General features: G+C 49.8%; 1 protein-coding gene across 7 annotated transcripts in view; it reads left to right on the top strand.

Annotated features, from left to right (window-relative positions):
* TIAM1 (TIAM Rac1 associated GEF 1) overlaps positions 1–23,155 on the top strand; it is a 150,018-nt gene that overhangs the window by 50,456 nt on the left and 76,407 nt on the right. For 2 of the 7 annotated variants that reach the window (XM_085077713.1, XM_085077662.1), the window contains exon 1: positions 4,579–4,733. The exons of 3 other annotated variants lie outside the window; for them this stretch is intronic. In XM_085077713.1, the coding sequence (XP_084933839.1) occupies positions 4,709–4,733 (25 nt within the window). In that variant the 5' untranslated portion in view covers positions 4,579–4,708. Of the gene's footprint in view, positions 1–4,576; positions 4,734–23,155 lie in introns of those variants that run through there. 2 more of the 7 variants (XM_085077721.1, XM_085077697.1) reach the window with 2 other exon arrangements.

The raw sequence follows: 23,155 nt of genomic DNA, 5'->3' as shown, positions 1-23,155 counted from the left end.
TGCCAAGGGTTGGCTTGCAGGTTTTCATGGGACAAAGCAAAGGCAGGCAGTGTTAAACATCAATTTGAGGGGGTAGAGGTGATTCTGATGGCAGTGTGATGGTCTTCCATCAGTGCCCTCTTGTGAGGTGCTGCATCACAGAGATCCAGTTTGAAAGCTGAGGTTTTAAAAAAGATAATGCAAGCTAAGTCAATTTTCTTCTTCAGTTTGGTATTGAATATAAGATGGCTTGAGTCAAGCTGTCCTCACCTACACAGAGACAGCTCTTTGCTCCTGCCAGGTGTGTGAAGCTACACAGGCACAAGGAATGGCATTCCAGAGCAAAAGCCAGTGCATGGCTTGGCCTCATCATCCACAGGGAACTTTGAAGGGCAGGTCGCATTTGTAGGGCTGCAGTTTTTCCAGGATTCCATGGAAAAGGGCACTAATGTCCCAGTGCTGTTTGCCCGGTGCCTGCGAGTGCCGCCAGCTTTGTCTGTGCTTATGGGATGTTTGGAGAAGCACTAAACTGGCCATGGACATCAACTCCTTGGTGTTCCCCTGGGGATGTTCCTGACAGGTGATTAGTGGCTGGTGGGCCCCAGGTCGTGTCCTGAAACATGCTTGATCAAAGCAGGGCATAATCACCTCAGGAACTCTGCCATGACGTGCAGAAAGACCCAAGTGGCTCCGGTTGTCTGGATGGTGGAGACAGAGCTCTCCTCCAAGGCCACCTGTGTGCACAGGTGAAAAATAAGACAGATACAATCATGAATTTTTGAAGCACCTTGGCTTTGTAAAGTAAGCCTTAGTTAAGGAGATACGGTCTGCAGAGCCCTGTGTGAGTGTGGCAGATGCTCCTCATATCTCACCTTCCTGCTGTGTTCAGGGTGAGTCACTGTGCTGAAGTGACTCCCTTTTTTCTGCCCCAAGTGCTAATCCATTGTTAAAATGATATTAACTCATGTGTGCTAATTAGCAGGTGTGCCAGGGTGTGAGAGGCCCGGGATGTTAATTAGGGTTGATAAACACACCTTTATGCAGGATACAGACCTGGATTGTGTCTGATGGGACTCCCTCTTGCTTCCTTTCACCGCAGAGAAGTGCTGTGTTGTGGGACCTTTCTCCTCTGGGCTCTGTGGTGGGATCTCCACATCTCAGCTTGGTATTTGGGAGAGCTTGTGAGAACCTTCCCTGGAAGGTTTGTAGAATCAATGAGTTGGAAGGGATCCACAAGGATCATCCAGTCCAGCCTGGCCCTGCACAGACACCCCAACAGTCCCATCCTGTGCATCCCTGAGAGCATTGTCCAAGCGCTCCTGGAGCTCTTGGGGCTGTGCCCATTCCCTGGGGAGCCTGGGCAGTGCCCAGCACCCTCTGGGTGAAAAACCTTTCCCTGATATCCAACCTAAACCTCCCCAGATACAGTTCCAGCCACTCCCTGGTCCTGTCCCAGTCCCAGGGAGCAGAGGTCGGAGCTGCCCCTTGGGAGGAGCTGCAGCCCCCAGTGAGGTCTGACCTCAGTCTCCTCCAGACTGGTGGGATTCATCCTGACAGAAGTATGGAAGCAAAATATGCCTTTCCCAGTTTGTATCATTACTCTGCTGAGGAGGAGAGGGTCATTTTGTGCCCAGCTGCAGGGCTGAGCTCATGGCCACTTCTTCAAGCTCCCGGAGGCGACATGCCCTGCAGCCATCCAGCTCCGGAGCTGCCTGGCTGTCTGTGCCGTTTCAGGCAGAATACACCAGGCTGTCTCAGAACAGGTTCTGGTAGTCGCTCGCTGCTCGCTCGGCACAGAGGAGCACTGATGTTTACACAAGCTGGCTCGGCCCTCGGAAGAAGCCCACATCAAAAGGGTGTATCCCGGTGTGTCAGCGGGGCCAGGCCTGGAAATGCCTGTTCTCCCCAGCTGGAGCGGACATGCCAGGCCTGGCACTGCCCTCCAGGCCACTGCCCACCAGGCCACTGCCCACCAGGGTCCCAGCAAGGCTCTTGGGGAACTCCTGTTCCCACCATCCTAGCCCTGCCAGGTCCCTCACCCAGCCAGGCTTCCCTGGAGGAAGCATCTCGTTTCTCAGCAGGAGGGTGGGTTGGATCCTGCACAGCTCGGGAGAAGGCTTCCCTTGCCTCTCCCTCCATGGATCTCTCTCCATCTGTCATTCATTGCTGGTTTTTGTTCTGGTGCTGTGGTGGGTCATGATTGAAGGGGAATCACTGCTTTTCTTTTGCACATCTGCACTGAACCTTCTGGCTCTGCACAACTCCTTGACAGGAGGGGACAGCCAGGTGAAGGTCAGGCTCTGTTCCCAGGGAACAGGGACAGGACGAGAGGGAACGGACTCAGGCTGGGCCAGGGGAGGGTCAGGTTGGACATCAGCAGGAATTTCTTCCTGGAAAGGGTTGTTAAACATTGGAAGCAGCTGCCCAGGGAGCTTTGGAGTCCCCATCCCTGGAGGTGTCCAGGGAAGGACTGGAAGTGGCACTCAGTGCTCTGGGCTGGGGACAAAGTAGGCATTGGGCACAGCTTGGACTTGATGGCCTTGGAGGTCTTTTTCAGTGAAATGATTCTGTGATGTAAAACCCACCTGTGGTCACACCAACATCTAAAGCTTTCTGCAAGCAGCTCATACAGCGAGGAGGGCACATGTAGCTCCTGCTTTCCTGGGAGTTCTGGCCATGCCAAGGATTTGCTCTAGATAGCAGGAAGAGATGTCCCACACTGCTGTGGCAGATGCACGCAGCGCTGGTGGCAGAAGGGTGGTGCTGCCTTTTACCCTCCAAATCTGCAAATGGCTCCAGACAATCAGTGCAGATCTGTGGTGCTGAGCACCTGTCCCTCCTGTGGCATGTGGCAATGTGGTTGCTGTGTGTGTGGGAGCTGTGTGCACACCTGTGTGTGGGTACACTCCATGTCTGTGTCACGGCAAGGCTGCTCCGGTGGGAACCATCCTGATCCCGGCTGGGCGGTGTGGGAGCTCTGACCTGTTCAGTGGGCTGGAGGTGGCTGTGCCCAAGTGGACCCAGAGGGAGCAGCAGCAGCCCCTGTAGCCCTCTGAGTCACTCGTGGCTCGCCAAACCTGCTCGTCTGCTCGGGGTTTGTGAGTTCCCAGTGCTGAAAACTCCTCTCCTGCTTGTTTGTCCTGCAAATGGGAGCTGCTGGTTTGCTCATTCCGGGTTTAAATTCACCATAAAGTTGAGGATTGATTGTTTCAGTGCTCCCCAGTCCAGACAGAATGTCTGATCCCATCCCTTCTTCAGCCCTTTGCTGCTGTCAAGGTGGAGCACTGTGGTGCTTCTGGGGTGTGCATGTGGTCACGGGGGGATCTTGTGCCGAGCGTGGGTGGATCTGTCGGAAACATCTGAGGCTGCAGGTGCTGAGATGTGAAGTTAAACCCAACATGCTGTTTGAAGTGGGTTCAAACTCACTGCTCACTCCTGTTCCTGGTCACGGGGGCTGTAAGGGTGACTGTGTCATGTCAAATTGCTTCTCTGATGTCTTGTCTCTGTCCCAAAATAGAATCATCTCCTCCCCTGCTCTGCCCCGGCACCCACAGCACCCACAGCCTCACTCCAGCTGTTAAATCCTTGCAGTCCCACAGCAGTGTGTCCAGCCCTGGGTCAGAACTGGCCTCCTGCACGAACCTTTTGCCATTTTATTTTTTTCTTTTCCTGGTGTTTCTGTCATTTTCCCAACTTATGGTCACTGCTGGGTTGCAGAGGGCGGGACTGCAAGGGTACGGTTATTGCTCAATACTCGGTATTTGTGAAGTACCATGCGGAGTTGTAAATGGTAATTTGCTAATTAATTTGATTTCTGCTTGTAAAGAATATTTACTGTGTTGTCTGCTTCACTTCCAGAGCAGTTTCATACCTGTTTTTCTTCTTCCATATACATGGTGCAGAGGCAAGGTAGGGGAAGTTGGGGGATAAACACAGATGGTTTGGGTTTTGTGTTGGTATTTCTTATTTATAGCAACCATTAGCCAGCCCTGGTCTGGAGGATACTGCTGCTCAAATCTTAATCCAGAGACAGTTATGTGGAAGTAGGGAATTAAGTAAAACCAGATCTATGCGTAATTTTTAATTCCCTGGAGTTCCTGATCCTGGAAAGCCTTCTGCACCTGTGAGGAGCTCGGTGGGAGCAGCTGCTGTGTGTTTTTCACGTGTCCTCTTCAGAAGCACCATCCAGATACATACCCAGAGAAACCCTCAGGAATCGAGGGCAGCAGCAAAAGGCACAGAGTAGGTCAGAATTTCTCTATTTTCTGTCTTGCTGGTGAGCTGCTCCCTGCAAACCCAGCAGAATCCCAGGACCGTGGTGGGGAAGGGACTGTGGAGCTGGTGCACTCGGAATGCAGCAGCAAGTCGCCTCCGTGGGCTGACTGGGGATTTAGTTCCTGGCTCCTCTCACAGCGCTGGTGAGTAAAGTCACCCCGGAGGGATGTCCTTAGGAATTCAGATTTCAGGAGCCAGCGGGGTTGAGTGGCAGCTCGTCTGAAGCCTGTGACGGGAGGAATTAATCAGGAGAGGGAGGGAGGAAGAGAAGGAGGGAGGGAGGAAGGGAGGGATGGCAAAACCCCAAACCTTCAAACACACCCAATTGACCCATCTCATCTTAGCGTGAAACTTCACAAGTTACACCCACTCTGAAGCAGGAGGGGAATGAAACGCTGGCGCTTCCTCCTTTCTGGTACCGGCAGCTGGGGCTTGGGAAGCACAACAGGCAAAGATGTTTGTGCTGTTGATGATGAGCGGTAAGAGGAGCTCTGTCTGCCTGCTGTGTGCCGGGCGGGGGGAGAGGGAGCAGCTGGGGCTTGGATAAAGCTGGGAAAATGTGTTTGGGGTGTAGCACTGGCTGACGCTGTGTGTCCAAGAAGGCTTTCCTCTCCCGATTCCTGTCTTTCCCCAGTGTGGATAGAGGTGTTGCTTTCTCTGAGTTGTGTTTAGTTGGGTTGTCAAGTGCTGTTTGCTTTTGCAGGGTTTGCACTGCTCGCCCAGACACAGAGGGCTCAGACTGATTGAATGGGAGCTGGGGGCTTCATAGCTGAATTCCCTAAGAGAGAAAATGTAGTATCGTGTTACTGACTGGAGATGTTCCCTTCTCCAGCTGTCTGGCTTTATTTTCCGTAATTACAGGTTGCCAAGCTCTTTAATTGTTGAAAATGAGCCCCGTGAAAGGTTTCAACTTGAATCCAGCTCTGCTGGGTGTCTGTGCGAGGTGGGGAGGGCTGGGAGGCTGTGAAGGGCAATGCTGCTCAGTGAGGGGGAAGGCTGAGCTGGGGGGTCTCACACTTCCCAAAGATTTGGGAGCACTGCGGAGCTGGGACTGGGGGAACCTCCTCCGTACAGAGCTGCTCGTTTTTCTCCTGGTTCCTTCAGCGATCGCTTATCAAGTTATTTAATATCCCGGGTGCTATCTCCGAATCTAAATTGCCTAATTCTTGGGTTGGTGACAGGAAATGTGAGCACAGAGCCCTGGCTCTGCAATTACTGTGACTAAGCATCAGGGCTGAGCACAGAGCGGCAGCGCTGTGTCCCAGCCCCAAGCTCTGGGGGACAGGCTCCCCATCCTGTCCCTGCTCCCCACCCCGACCTGCTGTCCCCAGGGTGCTGTGGGAATGTCAGGGATGGCTCCTGCTTCCCCAGGGCCACGGGCTTGCCTTCCCACAGACAGGGTTCAGCCCTGACTCAGAGCTGTGCAACCCATCAGCCATGAGTAATCCTCCGGGGCAGAGGCAAAGGATAATGCATACCTTTTTCAGGGAATTAAGTCACTCTGGAGCTGTTGGAAATGTGCTTTCACAGTTTTGTTTCATAGACCAGAGCCCCGTTGCCGAGCTGGCTGTGCGTTCCTTGGATGGTGTTTTAATATTGCAGGAGGGATTTACATTTCCACACGTGATCAGCGCTGTGGAACGAAGCAAGCAGGTTTGGTGGGTGTTGCTGGGTTGCCTGTTTTCCCCCATCCTTTTGGAGTTAAAAGTGATCTGTGCATTGTGGAAAAGGTGTGGAAAATTGCTGTGCTAAGCATGGCACACAGAGTTGAGGGATCAGGTGCCGAAATGTGGCAGACCTGGTTATGCTTCCTGGGCAACTTGCTCTTTAAAGGGTGCCTTTCTGGTTTCTAACTTGTTTTGAGGCAGAAACGCTTTATTTTCCCAAAATGCCTGACAGAAATAAATCTGCCAAACCGCAAATTTGCATCATTTAAGCACTTGCTTGAGCTTTATGCTTTTGCTCTGGGAAATCAGTGGTAGGATTCCTGCTGGAATTGGTGTTGAGGAGAGGCATTGATTTTTGCAGTGGCAGTGAGTCTATTAGGCATCAGTGTTCGGAGCAGACTCGTTTATCTCTAATGAAGTTACTCACTGTGGCTTTAGTTGTAGGTAGTGGTTGTTTGGAAATGAATGCCAGGAAAACAGAGCTAGTTTCCTGCAGGATCAGTGACCTGGACTGGTCCAGGGAATGCCTGGGAATCCTCCTGCCAGAATTTGGGGCAGGAGAATGAGGGAGCAGAAAAGGGAGCTCCCTGCTTGAGACAACAGGTTGGCTTGGGTCTAAACTGCATCAAGGCCCTGTGGCTCAGGGCAGCAGCAAGACCTCATTGCTTCCCCTTTGGCTCTGATGAGTTCCCCAGCTCTGGTCTTCTCTCACATTACGAGGGTTATTAGCTCAAAAAATTAAAGGGTGTTTGGTGGGGGACAAAAAAGGCTGCTAGAATAAAATACCAGATTCTAAATAATTAATTATAAAGAAAAATCCAGTGGAAAAGTGATGGGGGCGTCAAATCTTTACAAGAATTCATCAAGAAAGAGGACGAGTCTCTACTGATGTGTCTTCCTTGGTACTATTTCGTTAAACTGGTGACTGTGTGGAGCGTTCCAGGGAGTTTTATGGCCCAGTAATCCATTGCTGGATGAGGGGAATACATTATTTATAGATTAGAGTGTTTTAACATCCTCGCATGGGGTTGTTTAAGGAGGTCAGAATGCAGAGCAGTGGCAATGGGATTAGCCCAGCTGTGCCACAAGCAGTGCACAAGCAGGGGGTGAAAGGGGAAGTTTTCACGTCGATGTTTATGTTTTTATTGTGCCTCACAAGGCATAGGTCACGTAAGATTTAGGGGTTTCTAGAACCAGAATGTAGTTTTTATTGGTTGTGACATCTCAGATTCTAAGTGAACTGGAAACAGACACAAACATCCTTTTCCCTGGTTCAGCAGACTCGCTGCCGGCAGCTTGTTTGCGTTCCCGGTGGGATGGAGGCAGAGCACTGAGGAAGGGGAGCATTTGTGAGAGCTGCCAGCCCCTCCTTCCTTGCAGGGGAAAAGCTGCTGTGTAGTTCCACGTGTGCAGCCTTTCTGCATGCCCGTGTCCCAGCAGCACAGCCCCGTGAGCTGCTGCTGTGGCTGCCAGACAGGTACTTGATTCACTGCAGAGTGCTTTTAGTGTAATTGCTTTTGGAGGCTTCCAATTAGGCTTTCCATGAGAGTTGGGATGTGATGTTCTCAGGCAGCTTGAAAAGCCCTTGTAAAGCCAAGCAGAGGAATGATCTGGCATCCCATCAGGCATCCTCAGACCTGCAGGCTGAGCCCAGGGAAAGCTCTGGTAGCTCTGGTCCTGGGAAGGGGATCTGCTCCTTGTTTGTCTCGGGAATCTCTGTGGTCTCGCTGCTGCCAGCACCCAGAGCAGTTCCCACTCTGCTCTCTGCCTTTGGTGGTGTTCCCAGTGTCGAGCTCTGGGCCAGCAGGTGAGGTCAGGCAACAGCAGTGGTTCAACTCTGGCAGTTTCTAGTAGTGTCTAGACAAATGTCCCACAGTGGGACTCGATGGTCTTAGAGGTCTTTTCTAGCCTTAGCAATCCTGTGACTCCATGGTTCTAGAATATGGGGTAATTCAGAGCACAGACTCCTGGTGATGTTCACAGAGTGTTGCAATGGCCAAGCATTCACTGGGCTGCAGGAGTTGTGTGCCTGTTGTTAGGAGGAGCATGGAAAATGTGCTGTGGTGTCACTTCAGCAAGGCTGGTACGGGATAAATTGCGTCAGCTCGCGTTGCCGGAGGTGCCCCTGAGTTACAGGGAATGAGCAGCACCTCTGGAAGCTGATTTGGGGCTGACCACAAATCACCCTGCACACGTACATCCTGCTGCAAGGGCACGAGTGTCTGCAGGCAGGACATTGCCCAAAGATAGCCATATGGACACAGGAATGTGTGGAAGTCACAGTGGGTGTGCCCTTCTGCAGGTGTAAGGGGAAATGGGGGTGCCAATGGGCAACCATGGGGTTGGGAGCAGTTGGGTTCATTTCTGAAGAAACATGTGTTTTCTTCTGAAAGCTGCTCTGCATTTCTACTTCTGTTTTCTCTTCCAAACAATTTGGGAGTGGTGGGCTCAGTTTCTCCTATGTGGTGCAAGAGGATGTGTCACTTGTTGAGGGGATGTGATACTGGATAATAAGTGCAGAAGCAGCTCTGGAATACCAGAATTTGACTCTACACAGGTGTTTTCTTTGTGTGTGTAGGGCAGTGTCCCTTTCAGGTAGTGCTGGAGCTGTTGGGCACCGAGGGTGACCTCTCCAAAGATGAGGCTCCCTGAAGTTGGGTGCTGCAGGGCACCAGCAAGGCAGAGCTGCAGCTGCAGGAGCTGGGGAAGTTGCCAGACCTTTTCTGTAGCATTTTGTCCAAAGCCAGAAAGTGGTTTTTGGGTCTCTCAAATAGCAGAAGTTGGAGGGGAAAAAGGGAAGTGTGTAGGTTTTGCATTAATACCTTCTTCCACTGTTTCTGGGAGATACACAGAGCCCCTCGTGTCAGGATCTCCCTCCATACCTCAGTGGCTGCTGAAATACCTTCACAGCAGCTTGGCTTCATGACTTACATGGGAAACTGTTGTAAAACTCAGAAACCCCGATGTCCTGACTTTCCCAGGTGAGCAAACAGCCCTCTGTGCTCCCAGTCCAGTCCCTGCAACAGGGAAAACAAAGAACCTTCTGCTGCCTGCTTCCCAGCTGGGAACTGCTTTGCTGTTCATTTGCATTCACCTGGGTGGGGAAGGTGTATTCAGTGTGCCCCAGGCCCTCAGACACTGAAATGGAGACAAAGGCTCCCCATTGCGCAAGGCCACCGCTGGGAAGGGAGCTGGGAAGGGAGCTGTGTGCAGCCACCTCACAGAAGCACAGAATCTTTTAGACTGGAAAAGACCTCTGAGATGGTGGAGTCCAAGTGATCCCCACCTTGTCAGCCAGAGCAGAGCACTGAGTGCCACGTCTAGATGTTGCCTTGGACACCTCCAGGGATGGGGATTCCATGTCCTTTCCCTTGCCTTGTTTTTCAGGAGTACTGGCACAGCTTGGAAGACCCAACCCAGAGCTGTGCCTGATCCTGCCAGCTTTCCCCCCTGCTCCTGAGCTGTGCACAGGCTGCTCCTTCCCTTTGCCAGTGGTGTCCCTCCTCTCCTGGTGAGGGGATCCCAGGAATGAGGCCCCTCAGCAGGAATTGGAGCCCTGAGAGCTCCAGGTTTGGGGTGTGTGTGATTGTTCAGTGGTGGCTGCAGGTCTGTGCAGTGAACTGAAGTGCTGACTGAAAGCCTTTGTCAGGCATCCCATGCCTTTTGCTGTAGGTGATGTGAAACACATGCCAAAGGTTGTTCTGGTGAAAAATGACTGATGTGCTTTTTTTAGCAGTAACAAGGAGCCTTTTTTCTTCTTCCTTTGTAACAATGAAAATCTGGTTTTTTTTCCTCTGAAGTGGGAGGAAAGTTGTGTTTTTGTTGACTCTCATGGTCCCCCCTGGTGAGTTAGAGGGTGCTGCTGTAAGAGGTGTGAGATGAGCAGCAGAAACACACACAGCCAGAGTGTAAGACTCGAGGCAGAATGCAGAACTCAATTCACTTAGAAGTTGCAGGAGAAAATTTGACAATAAAAAAACAGTGGGAGTCACTTCCTTGCTGATTTTTTTTTTTTAAATTAATCTTAATGCTTTAGTAACATCTGGATGATTGCTTGGTAATCTTTTTCTGGGAAGCACTTTTGTGTGCGTGTGTACTTGTTGTGGAGTGATAAATCACTGTAATTTACCAGCCTGGTTTTTAAAAATTTGGGAAGTCATACTGTGAGATGTGTTCCTCTGAGCTGTCATTCCTGGAGGCACCTGAATGCATCCATGACATTTCAGCTCCTGTTTACTGCTTCAAACAGGTCTTTATGCTTGACATGGTTACCTGAGCGTACCTTCAAGTTTGGAGTTTATGGAGAGTTTTTTTTAAGGGAAATTAAAAGGAATAAGAGATTTTTGAGGAGCTGTAAGATGCAGTCAGTTGTTTTGAGCCACTTGGAGCTGGGAAAATCATATAAATTCATATAAATCCAGAGCTCCATGAAGACTGTGGACCAGTAGGGAATATCCCTGGGAGTCCCTGGTCAAGGGCTGTCCATTCCCCAGTGCCTCTCTCCTGAAATGAGCCCTGCAGCCTTTGTGCAGCAGGGCTTGAGGCAAGAGAAGGGCAAAGTTGCACATCCATGTGGGTGTTCCAACAGCTGAGTCTGTATTTCCAAACAATGTGAAGCAATGTAGGGAATAAGCACTGACCGTCTGGGGGCATGAGAAAGCTGCAGTGCCCTTGGTTTGTGCTTCTGGGCAAGTGGAAAGAGAGAAACCAAGGATTTTTTTGGAGCATGGCTTTGAGAGCCCATCTGCAGGGCTCGAGCTGCTGGAGCTGCATCTTTGGGAGAAGGGGCTGCATTATTTGGAAATAGAGGCATTGCAGGGAAGGTGTACCTGGAGCCTCATGGGGCTTCACAGCTAAGGGAGAAACCTCGTGTTTCCCAGTACCTTACAGCTGTCCTTGCGGAGAGCTCTTTTTCCAGGCAGAGGTGTTTGGTTAGGGAGTAGGGAGAGGCTGGCTGTGAACAGGGTAAAGATTTGGGCAGGATGGAGGTCAGACAGAGGGTCTGGTCTCTCTGAATCTGCTGCAGGGACTGGGATCTCATCAGGTATGCATTGGTCAGTTCTGCTGGAGAACAGGAGGCTGACCCACTTAGAGCCTGCCAAAAACTTGGCTCTGCTGTTGGATGGCACTGAGCTCTGCTCTGGTGACCAGTGACAGGAGCCCAGGGAACACCTGGAGCTGTGTCTGGAGGGGTTTATGTTGGATATCAGGGAAAGGTTCTTCCCCCAGAGGGTGCTGGCACTGCCCAGGCTCCCCAGGCAATGGGCACAGCCTGAGGCTGCCAGAGCTCCAGGAGTGTTTGGACAGCACTGCCAGGGATGCACAGGGTGGGATTGTTGGGGTGTCTGTGCAGGGACAGGAGTTGGACTCTGATTCTTGTTGGGCCCTTCCAGCTCAGGATATTCCATGGTTCCATGGGAAATGGGAGCTGGGGCTGCGCTGCTGCCCGAGGCAGGGCAGAGCTTCCCCCACCAGCATGGAATAGATGGCAGCGAAATAATTGCCAATCCCAAGTCTGTGATGACAGGGAAAACAGCTCCAGCTTTGTGTGAGCTCCTGGACTCAGGATCACATATCCTCGTGTGACTGTGGAGCTCCAGTTTCAGCCCACGCCAGAGCTCTCGGATACAGCTGCAGGGTAAATGCAGGGATCAGCTCCCAAGGTGGTCAGGGTGGATGGTGTCTCACAGGGATGACACTTCCAAACACAGCCCTCGTGTGTGTAAAGCACAGATGCCTCAACCTGCAAACCTGTGGGAATTGTCTGAGTGGAATGGGCTGGTTCTGCTGGTTCAGCAACACAGAATATTGGGGAGATGCATCCTGTGAAGGGAAACAGGGAAGTGCTCCAGAAAATGTTTTTTTGGTGCTGAGGACAAATGTGCAGGGCAAAAAAAGGCTGAAGTCTTTGGAGGGACCCAGTAAGACCTCAGCTCCTGGACAGTACATGGTCAGGCAGGCAAAATAGCAAATCAATATATTAAGAGAAAAAATACCGCCCTGCAGACTAAAATGTGCAGAGCTGTAGGGACTGTGATTCCAGGCTTTTCCTGTGGGTGCTTTTGGCTGCGAGGGAAGCTGGCTCCCTGCTCCTGGGGGGCACCAGCCTGAAGGGTGCTTATCCCAAGGTTTGATCATCCTGGGTTTGAAATGGCTGCCCAGCCCATGTTCCCTCCGTGGGTTTAGGAGGAGCACAGCTCACCTGGCATTCACACAAGATTGCAGATATTTAGCTCTTTCAGAGCAATCTTGAACCTGCTCATCAGAGTGTGCATCTCACTTGAAGCCACTCCAGCTGTGCAGAGCTATTTCTGTACAAGAATCCTTTGAAATTTTAATGCACTTTTTGCTCATTGAACCCCAAAATGAGTCACTTAAGGGAGCAGCAGCAGTTTTTCAAAACCTCTGCCTACCTGTTGCTTCCACTGACTTTTCTGCAACCTGCTTTGGTCCTCGATTATATATTCATGGAAAAAGTAAAACTGATCCAAGGTGTTTCTCAGGAATATGATGGGATTGTTGAGGTATCCTGTGCAGGGTCAGGAGTTGGACTCAATCCTTGTGGGTCCTTTCCAACTCAGGATATTCTGTGAATCTGTGATTCAAGGATTTGGCAGCAAGTAATAACCACTGAGAAGGAATCAAGGATCAGAACACTTTCAGCGCGTATACAAAATTACCCTGTTATCAAATTCTTTTTGAAAATAAAATCTGTTTTTGAACACAGGAAGATAAAACCTCGTAGGGGTTATATTCCTCGCAGAGCTCCTGATTCATTGTCTAAATGGCAATGAAATGTCTTGCCTGGCTCAGTGTGCAGTGAGCTGTGAGTCACGTCCCCACGTTGCTCAGAGTTGGGACAGAAGGGACAGACTTCACGCCTCCCTGGCAGCTCCTGCTTTTCACAACCCTGCTCACAGCAGACGGCACCACAACGTGTTGCCGTGAGCTTGGGAGTGAAATTCTCCTGAGGTCTCAGAAATTTAATCCATTTGTCTGCAAGCCTCTCCGACCTCCTTCTCCACTCCCCACTCAAAGGGCTTTCAAAAGTCCAAAGTTCTTGAGCTCCTGGAGCTCGGTGAGACTCCTAGCTGGAGCTCTTGGGAGGCTGGCAATGAAAATCATTTTTTATCGCTCAAGCTGGACCAAATTTCACATTTAGAGTCTCTGCTAGTAAAATTGACAGAGCAATAAGAGGATTAGCTTTGTCCAGCCTCTCTTTTTAAACCTAGTAGAGGAATGCCGGAGGCTAGGGATTCATATTCCGCTCTGCCTGACGTAAAATTTATGTTGATATTATCCCAAAGTAATTGAGTGGGTCCCACAAGTCTGTGTATCAATCACATTTGGAGGTGCATGTGACTCCTTTCATTTCATTTTAGAGGCCTTTCTGTGGAGCAAAGTATGTGATGAAGTTACACCATGTTGAGCTCAGCCTCTGCTGTCTAAGGAGATACTTGTCACCCCCAGGTCCCCTGCATGGGCACCTCACCTGGATGAAGGGATGATCTTTGAGGTCCCTTCCAAACCAAACCATTCTGTGGTCCTGTGATTTATTCTGGCTTTATTTCAGTGAGACAGGAAAGCAATTTCTCCATCTGTAAGAGGGGATTTGAGACACAGGGAGATTTCAGGTCCTTGCCTGTGAATCCCTGGAATTAAGTTGAAGAGTAGAGCCCTAATCTAGCACCTTCTCTCTCAGACACAGCTTCTGCTTAAGCTTCACCACTGAATAAACCACTAAAGCTGTCAGGCAGCCAGGGTGCTGCATGCTGAAATTCTTTGCTTGTGATTGAACAGAATCCTCCAGAATTTAACAACTTGGGGGAAAAATCCCTCAGCATTGAATACCCCTGCCTTTCCGTGATAAACATCCCCCCAGTGTGAGCTGAGCGTTCTCTGAAAATGTTGTTGAATAGATGAAAATAAGCAACGGCACAGAGGAAGCAGAGGGGGTACGAGTTCCCCCCATGTGATAGGGCAGGTTATTCCATCAGACTAATGACAGAAAATGAGCCTTCCCCCGGGACAGCTTTGTGTAACCCCAGGTTTATCCAGCACTGCAGAGTGGCATCTGAAATGCCACCTGTTGGCGTGAGCTGTTTCCCTGGGAGCCGAGGGCTGAGGCTTGCTGGTTCTTTCCCTGGCTGAGTGTGATTATCTCAATAGCTGCACTCGAAAGCTGTTATTTAATTTCCATTGTGACACTGTAATAGTGCTCGGAGGATTACGTGGAAATGTGTGTGAGGAGCTTGATCCCTGTGAGCGGGAGGCTTTTAAACTGGGTGCCTGGGCTGGGTTATTGGGCTTTCTTACAGAAATTGACTGGGGTTTTGGCTAAATGACCATTTGTGCCTCAGCTTCTCAGAGACCAGTGCAGATAATCGTGTTCTGTGGCTCCCTCTGGTATCAGGGGGGTGGATGCACGTTGGGCTTGGCTGTTTTTAGTAAGAGAACATTGAAAATATTCTAAATATAACTCTTTGTTAGTCCAATGCAAGATCATTTCAATTTTAAATCAGCAAATATTTCACCTGCGCTTCCATAGTGACTATTAGTTTTTAATTATTTCTGGCATTTTCCCTGATTAAAAATGGAATTTATTACTCTTCTAATTCTATTTACTGACTTGGCAGGTAGCATTGCTCCTGGTTTCTCTCATGAGAGGCACTGTAATCTTGAAAAAGTTGGATAGTTCTTGCATTGATGTTTTTTCACCTGAATGGATTGGGGAAATATTGGTAGAATTTTCACATTTTAAGGCTGGTGTTGATAACAGCATATTGTTATTTAACTAGCAGATTAGTTTGTGTGATATCAATCAAACCTTCATGGTCAATCTAGTCCAGGATGTCTATATTTGGTCTCCCATCAGCTAAATTAAAATCTATAGTTAGCTGTCATGATAGTAAATGGGATTTATTCTGATTTATTCTTCTTTATGTGCAAATTTGAACCCATTGTGGTGCACGTAACCTGTTATAAATCATCTTTTGCTGATTACATCCCCAAAAATTGTCCCAGCAAAGGTGTGCAAGGTCCTTTTGAATTACACCCTTTCTGTAGGATTTATCAACCTGTTACAACTGGCACACAAAGGCATCAACCAAATTAACAGCATTTTGGTTTTTTAGTTTTATGTTGGTGTTAAGAACCACGTTCAGTGTTGATATTTATTACTTGCATTAAATACAAGCTAAGTTAGGAAACATGTGCAGGGGACATGTTATTTATCTGGTCACAGCGTGTGGCATTCTCCTGAATATTCCCCCCAAACTCCCTAATTAATTAATTGGGCAAAATTACCCCTGACAGATAAATAGTTCTTTTCTGTTTCACGCGGATGGATCGTGTTTAAGCGGAGAAAAGCTCCAAGCAGTTCCTGTGTGATTCCCAGTTCCTAATTCAATTTGGTCTGAAGTCACTGGCTGGCAGGTTGGACTGGGAGCTGTCCTGCTGTCTCTATTAATCTTCATCTGGAAGTTCCCTTTTCCTTCCCTTTTCCAGAAGGAAAAGCACGAGGGATCTTCACTGGCAATAGGTGAACTCACAACCCTTGCTCCACACCCATCGCTGCTCCAAGCTCGAGTTACAGGCTAATTGTGCCTGGAATTGTGCAGGATTTTTCACTCTTGTCAGTTTAATAGAGTTTCCAATCAGGGTGGTGTCGGAAGCAATGAGCCCAGCCCTGCAGGACAGTACAGAACTTCAGCCACATGAGTGCTGGGATGGAAACATCCCTGGAGTCTGCTGTGAGCCAATTCCCATTCCAGTGGTGCTCAGCTCTGCCCAGCTCCCACATGATGACATTTCAATGTCTTCCTTCTGAGAGTACAGCACATTTCTGGGGAAGGAAAGAAGATGGATTCTGGAAGCCTTGCATAAACAAATTGCACTTGGCAGGCGGGATGCTGCCGTGTTCTTCCCTGCTTGTCAAGAGTTCCAGTAAAACGGGCTCTCTGATACAGAAATATCCCAGAACAGAGGCTAGCTCAGGAGAAACTGGAGCCAAGGCAGGGCTGTATCTTCTCCCTTTGAAGCACCATCCTGCCTGTGTTTGCATTTTCTGCAGTTTTCCTGATGTATTGACAAAGAAATATCAGGGTAAGTTTCCTGAAAACAAAGGGGTGAATGAATGAAGTCTTTTTCTCTTATTCCTGAAACTGGTTATGGGTATTTCTTTTTTGTCCCCTAAGCCTGTTAGGTTGGGCTTTAAAGAACAAATCCCAAACCCCAGACAATGCAGTAAAGCCAAAAGCCTGGAGCAGGTGTTGCCCACTTGTTCAAACAAGTCCAGGACTCGTTTCCTTTTCAGAACGCAGTTGGAAGTCAGGCCTTAAGGAGGAAAACTAAAATGGAGCTATTGAGCGTGAGCTCACAGAGGTGGCCCTGTGCCCCAAAATTGTGTATTTATGTGCAGGGCTGTGAGAGGAGCAGGTTATTAACCCCTGCTGAGCCCCTGGGAGCAGGGACACGTCCTCACTCTAAACCTTCCCAGAGGTCTCCCAGCCTTTTTGTTTGTTGGGAGGATTAACTGCAACCCCTTCCCCTCCCTGTGGCTGCCCCTGGATCCCTGGCAGTGTCTCAGGCCAGGTTGGACAGGGCCTGGAGAAACCTGGGATAGTGGAAGGTGTCCCTGCCCATGGCAGAGGGGTGTGGAAGGGGATGCTCTTTAAGCTCCCTTCCAACCCAAACCATTCCATGCTTCCCTAATTCCGATATTCCAGATCTTGCTGGCTGCCTCATGTTTTAGGTTTTTCTCAGTGTTTTGTGCCTCAAATGCAGCTCCGTTTTTGCGAGCGGCTCTGCCAGACGCGGTTGTTTGAGTCGGCAGTGTTGGCACAGCTCCCTGCCTGCCCACAGCCCAGCTATTCCTGGGAAGGCTTTTCCCCACTGCACTGGGAAGGCTTTTCACCCCCGTGCTGCAGTGCTGGGCACAGCTGTCCAGGGGGCTTTGGGGTGCTCAGAGGGGTCCTGACACAGCCTGGGGTGCACTCGGGTTAACATTTGGCCAGCATTTGCTGCATCTCCTGTGTAAACAAGCACTTGTTCTTCATTTCACCCCCATGTCCAGATCCAATCGGGGCATCTTTCCTTGCCTGGAGCCCTCAGCAAGGGCCTGTTCTGCCAGTGGGACTGGGAAGTTGGTTCCCTTGAAAAGGTTGAGGTGCCCATTGTGTAAAATGTTTCCCAAGTCACGTTGGGCTGGGAAAAGAACATGGTGGGGCAGAGCCTGCAAGCTGGAGCAGAGAGGTGCCCTGCCAGGTGATTATACATTCCTTTTCATGGCTTGTTTGGGTTTTTTTAAGAGGCAGAGAATAAGTTCAGGCATGTCAAAGCCTGTGTGAGGAGTGATAGTGGAGTGCTTCCCTCCTTTCCCACAGCTGGGTGGAGGGAGGACGTGCCAAACCTCAGTGCCTTGTGCTCACAGCCCTGTCCCGTGGGGAATGGTGGGAGATGGAGGGGCTGAGGTGGTCAAGGGGCTCTTCCCCCTGTCCTGCTGCCCAGTGAGACCAGTCAGACTCTTGAGGTAAAACCTGGCTCACAGGGAAGAAATGGGGGAGGTGGAAATAGGCCTCAAACCACATTTCCAGCCATCACTGTAGCAGTTTATTTGTCTCATTTCAAAGCCATTCCACGGCTGGTTTGAATTACTCCTCCCTTGTGACCTGCTGTGCTGGTAAATGGTCAGGCTAAACAATATCCCAATATTAATTGGTGCACTGGGATTTTGGGTGATGCTTGGAGGAGCATCACTCTACTTCTTAACAATAAGTTGCTCTGCAAATGTTTTTATTGTCTTTAAAAGGGATTTACTGCCTGTTTACATAATTATTAATCTAATAATTAAGCCTGAACTGAACCCTGAAAGTTGGTGGATCTTTGTGAAACACTGAACAAAGGAAGCCCGTCAGGTTTTTGTATCTTTTATAAATATAAGCCTCTGGAACAATCAAACCGACAGAAATCCCACAAAAATGTCCCAGTTAATGGATTTTCTGTTTGCTACACTATATAGGGTTACAGAAATACTGGTAGCTAATTACAGCCTTACAGATGGCACCAGGAGGGATGGATTTCTTCAGCCTGTGCTGCCTTCCTTTGTCTCTCTGAAGTTCAGAGCAATGAACACTTTTTGCAGAGGGATGAGAGTATTTAGCTGCTTTTTTGGTGCTTTGCTGGAGAATTTCAGGTATTTTAAAAAATTATACGTAAGTTGTTAACAAGGATGTTTTCAGAACTTACTGCAGGTTTCTTTTGAAGGGCACCTTTTAATTTTAATGGGAAGGTGAGACAGGGACCGTGACCTGGAGTGGGTGCTGGGAGATGGCAGAGAACTGCCTTAGCTTCCTCCTCCTTCTCCTCCTCAGTGGCACTGCTGGCTCTCCTGGGGAAGAACAGGGGAAGGGAATGAGGAGAAGGATCCTTCCCTACAGCCAAGCCCAGGTGGGACAGCCCCTGAGAGGGGTGAGTGGAGCTGGCCTGGCTGGTGAGGGGGCTGTGGGCCAAAGAAAGGTGCTAAAAATGACCCCTGAGGAAATGGTGTGTGGAAAAGCCAGAGAAATAACATCTTCTGTCTCTGAGATTTTTTGCCCTCTGTTCTTTGCTCCCTTTTCCTTCTCGGCGTGAAAGTTCCATGCATGAGGCCAAACAAGATTTCCCACTGCAATTCAGCAATGCCAGAAGCCAGGCCAAGCTTTTTGGCTCCGTGTGCCACTCTTCAGACCTCATCCCTTCTTTGGGAGCCTGATGCAGATCCCAGGGGATGAATTTCCCCTGATTTTGGTGTCGCTCTTGGGCAGGGAGTCAGAGCTGTGCTGTGCAGGTGGAAGCTCACTGGGTTGCACGTGTGGCTGCTTGTTCTGAGCAGCTTGGCAGCTCCTGTGGAAGGAAAGGCTGCAGTCAGCACTCTGCAGGCAGGGAGACACTTCTCCTTCCCCTGACACAGCCAGGGGTTCTGCCCATCCCTGGTGCAGCCCTGCAGACGGGAAGCCATCGGAAAAACGGGGAGCGTTTGTGTTGCTGTGTCACACCAGCAAGCAGAGCTGCTGCTGGAGGAGCTTGTTTTGGGCTTGGTTTTCTTTGGGACTGAAAAAAAGATGTGTTACTATCAGTCAGGTCATAATTTTGCTCCTGTAGCCGTATTGCAGTGGCCTCTGCAGGCACAGTCAGAGGTCATGTTCCATCTCAGCACTGAATACAGCTGTGCTGGCAAATATTTGTAATGGAGATCGGGTCTCTGTGTCGAGGCTGTGCTTTGATTCCTGCACTGCACAGAGCTGTTCTTCCTCCCTCAATGCACAGGGAATAACATCTTGAGAAAGATTTTGTAGGAGTTGATTGAAAGCTGTAAATAATAAAGTGCAAAATATGTTTTCCTTTTACCTCCTCCTCCTTCTCTTTTGATGCAGGTATGTCAGCTCTGAAAAGTGGTGGAAAAAGACTAAGAAAACAAGTAAAGAAGGGAATTGTATTTGAAATATTTTGATTCCACTCATGGATGACTTGAAAAGATGTGCAGCCCATCAATCTTGTGTGATAAAGTGATCTTTTAAGACTGTCTTTGATGGCAAAACATCCAGAGGTCTCCAGAGCACCTGTAGGGCAGACTCTGCAGTAAAGATCTGAAAAGTTCAAGGTGGAGCCCTCTGAACTGGCACAAAGGTTATTGCCTTCCAAAAAGAGATGGAAAGGCTGATGCTGAGCCACAGAGTCTTTGTTTAGCTCTGTTGAAAAGGTGTCCTTTGCTTCTCTCTTTTGTCCCCTCTCTAAAGGGCTTCCCTCGAAAATGGCAGCAGTCACTTTGTCTCTGAGGTGCATCCACTCGCTGCAAAAAATAAGTTGCTGCTTCTGGCCTGGTTCTGTAGGATCAGTGTGGAGATGTGGCTGTGGCTGCTGGTGGAGGGGAAGGCACAGGAGAGTCACCTCTCCTGGTGGCTTTGGCTCAGGATGGAGGAAAAGCATCTCAAGAGGAAATTCCCGCTCCCTGGTGTTATTTTTAACACCCTTTTGAGTAGAAGTTGCTTTAAGCAGTAGCACAGTGGGGGCTGTGTGCATATAGACAGAAACAGTGCTGAGAAGTTATTGGGAAAGGCTGGACTTTGCTGCAGCTTGGAGGTGTCTCTGTTAGGGGACAGAAGCCTTTCAGGTGAATTCAGGAGCTGTTGTGAGCTCAGGTGGGCTGAACAATTCCCTTGTAACACAGGCAAGGTGACTCTGGTCAGTGTGTCCACAGATACACCATGTGTGCATTTGCTGCAGGGTTTGTTTTCACTGGGGCTGGGAATGATGCCACAGAAAATACCAGTGGCTTTCTCAGCCACTAAAATCATCTACTGCTCTTTAAATGTGAGGAGGAAACTGGTTATTTTCTTCCAGGGCTATTTTGGGCCAACGTGAAGCACTGAAATGATGGAATGGCACTTGCTACTGCTGCTGAAAATATCAATCACAGGATCACTGCGGTTGGGAAAGACCTCTGAGACATCAAGTCCAACCTGGGGTGATCCCCACCTTGTCCCCAGCCCAGAGCACTGAGTGCCATGGCCAGTCCTTAAAGCACTGTGTAGATTTATTGTGGTGTTGTTTAATGGTGTGGCTGATACTTCACCAACCTGGCATTTGGAGGAGGCAGAGCTGTTGTTTTATGAGAAGTTTGCATTTCTGACACATACTTTAGAATGCTAAAAAAAAATCCCACTTCTTCATGCTTTGGCTCAATGTTTTGTTTCTGTGACTATACCCAGCAGTAACTACATGAAAAGTAGTTTCAGTTCCAGTGAGAGCCTAGTGCTGAAATATTCCCACCTAGGATTTGGAACATCTCCTTGCTCCGTCTCTGGCACTGCTTTTGGAGTAGTTTTCCAGGGAGAGCTGAATGGGAGCTGTTTTTGGCAGTGTGCTGTGCAGGATGTTGGGAGCTCCCAGGTACAATCCCTGGTCACAGCTGGTCACCTGGCACTGCTGCTGGGCACCACTCACAGGCAGCTCCTGCCTGCCAGCAACAACATTCTCCTCTTGCTGACTGCAGATTGCAGAGCCAGAGGAGGACCTGGACCAGCTGTGGCGCTGCAGAACTGTGGAGGATTAGTTGTTATTTTTTCCCTGTTGCTCAGGAGCAGCTTGAGTTCTGGAAGGGTGAGCTCTCTCCCTTGGTGCAGCTGTGATCTGTGGGTCTCACTGAGGCTGGTCAGGAGTCCAGGGCAGTGTCCATGCCCCGAACCAGCCAGCTGGATGCACTGGGGCTGCTCGGCTGCCTCTCTGCTTGGGTTCCATCTGACAGCACTTTTGTTGTTCTGAACTCCTCCCAGAGTGAAGCTTCACTTTGGTCTTGCTTTTCCTGAAGGTGTCTGCTCTGTGTTAACCTTGGCCAAGATGAGGATTGCACATGGCATTCCAGATGAGGTCAGTGTCTTCTGCAGCATCAGTCACTCCTGTTTCTGCTGGGCAAGTCCTGCTTGGTGCATCCTTTGATTTACTTCTGTTTTTCTTGGCATTTCTGCCACACCGGCAGTTCACCGTCCCTCTGGGATCAATACAAGACAAAAGGTCTGTTCTGTACTGTGACTTCTTCCAGCTTTGTGACATCAGCACAAGTCACTGGCACATTTCATTTTTATGTGCTGTCATTGAAAACATGAAAAACCTGAATGAGATAATTCTCTTCTCAGCACAACCTCTCTGCAAAGTTTCTTAGGCAGATCATAATTCCTGTGCCAGTTTTTGTCATCTTCAGCTCCACTAGTAGTTCCCTGGAAAGGTGTCTTCTGCCTTTCCTCCTCTGGAAAATGGGTCATCTTCTTGCAGGGAGCGATCAAGAGTAGCAGGCAGAAATTATTCAATTTCCCATTTCTTCCCGTGTCATTCCCTGTTCATCTCTCAGCTGTGCTCTCCAGCTTTGCATTCCGTTGACAGACAGATGGATACATCACTGCTGGGATCACTTGTTCTCCAGTCCCAGGCAGGATCCTGATCCGCAGGTTTTAATACAAAAATTCTTGCCCATATCCCTGTGGTCGCTGCTCTCATAGTTTTGGGATGCAGATTGAAAGCTGCTGCTGACTGGCACATTTTAAACTCTTGAGTTTTGCTCCTGATAACCTCAGATGTGGTGATTCACATGCCTCTTCCCCCCATGCACTCCCTGGAAAAGAAGGCAAAGCCTTCATTTTATTTGGAGGCCACACTCGGAGCTGATGGGTATCAGCTTTCCACCCTGAGCTGGCTTTTGGTAGTTCTGGCTTTTCCTCTCCAGAGCATTTGCTGATCCATCCTTTTTCTGGCTCTGCCCACCTGCCCACCTCTTCCCAGGGTGGGGGCTCACCCCTGAACCCCGAGGGTGTCTTCTGCTGGGATTCCCATCCCTCATGGGGTTTGTCCCCTCTTAATTAAAGAAGCAACACCCAGCATGTGGCCCTGGTGTTGTGTGTTCCTCCCCAGGGGAAGAGCCGCGTCAGGAAATGCGATGGACGAGTCGTGACTGAAACCAGTCAGCCCAGATAAACTGAAGCCATCAGGTTCTGTCAGGACGTGCAAGATAAAACCGGAATGCTTAATTTCCCTTCAGCAGTGCCAAGCTGGTACAGCCCAGTGAGCTTTGCATTCGTGGTTTCTCCTTCTCTGCCTGCCGGAGGGACAGGGCTGTGCGATGGTAACGCCCGGCTGGGAAACCTGCTCTGGTGTGGCTGATAGCAGGAGCTGGAAACAGCAGCCACTCAGCCATCTGCTCACCTGCCTCCTCCCAGGCTCTGCTTAAACAGGAGTCAGGATTCCCAGTCGGGTTTTGGGAAGCTGGGCTTCACCTTGGGCACCTTTTTGTTGCTGGTGTAGCGTGGTGGGAACGCTCAGAGCAGGTGGAGGGTGGGAGTCCTGTGGGGAGTCCTGGCTTTTGGCCTGGGTGAATGGCTGTCTCAGCATCTTCACTTGTCCCTGTCCCACCAGAGAACTGTGTCTGTGCTGTCACTGATGTGTCAGGCATAAACTTAGATTTTTGGGAAGTTTAGGATGTTCAACACATGCTTTCTGCTGGTTGAACATGGCTTTGCCCCTTGGAGTCACCTGGCACCCTCTCACACTGGGGATGTGGCTGTGTTGGGTCTTCCTGCTGCTGATGAGAGCACTGTGTTCACAGAGAGAAGGGAGCTCTGGGGAGCCTGCCAGGCAGGAATCAGCCCTGCCCTGCTGTGCTGGAGCCACCAGACTCCATCCCACCCAGTGGAATTTCAGTGAAGGCC

Source organism: Lichenostomus cassidix, chromosome 1, assembly GCF_008360975.1.
Source record: "Lichenostomus cassidix isolate B80296 chromosome 1, HeHo_3.0, whole genome shotgun sequence".
Lineage (NCBI taxonomy): Eukaryota > Metazoa > Chordata > Aves > Passeriformes > Meliphagidae > Lichenostomus > Lichenostomus cassidix.
The sequence above is the reverse complement of the archived record's forward strand: the minus strand, read 5'-3'. Positions and strand labels throughout refer to the sequence as shown.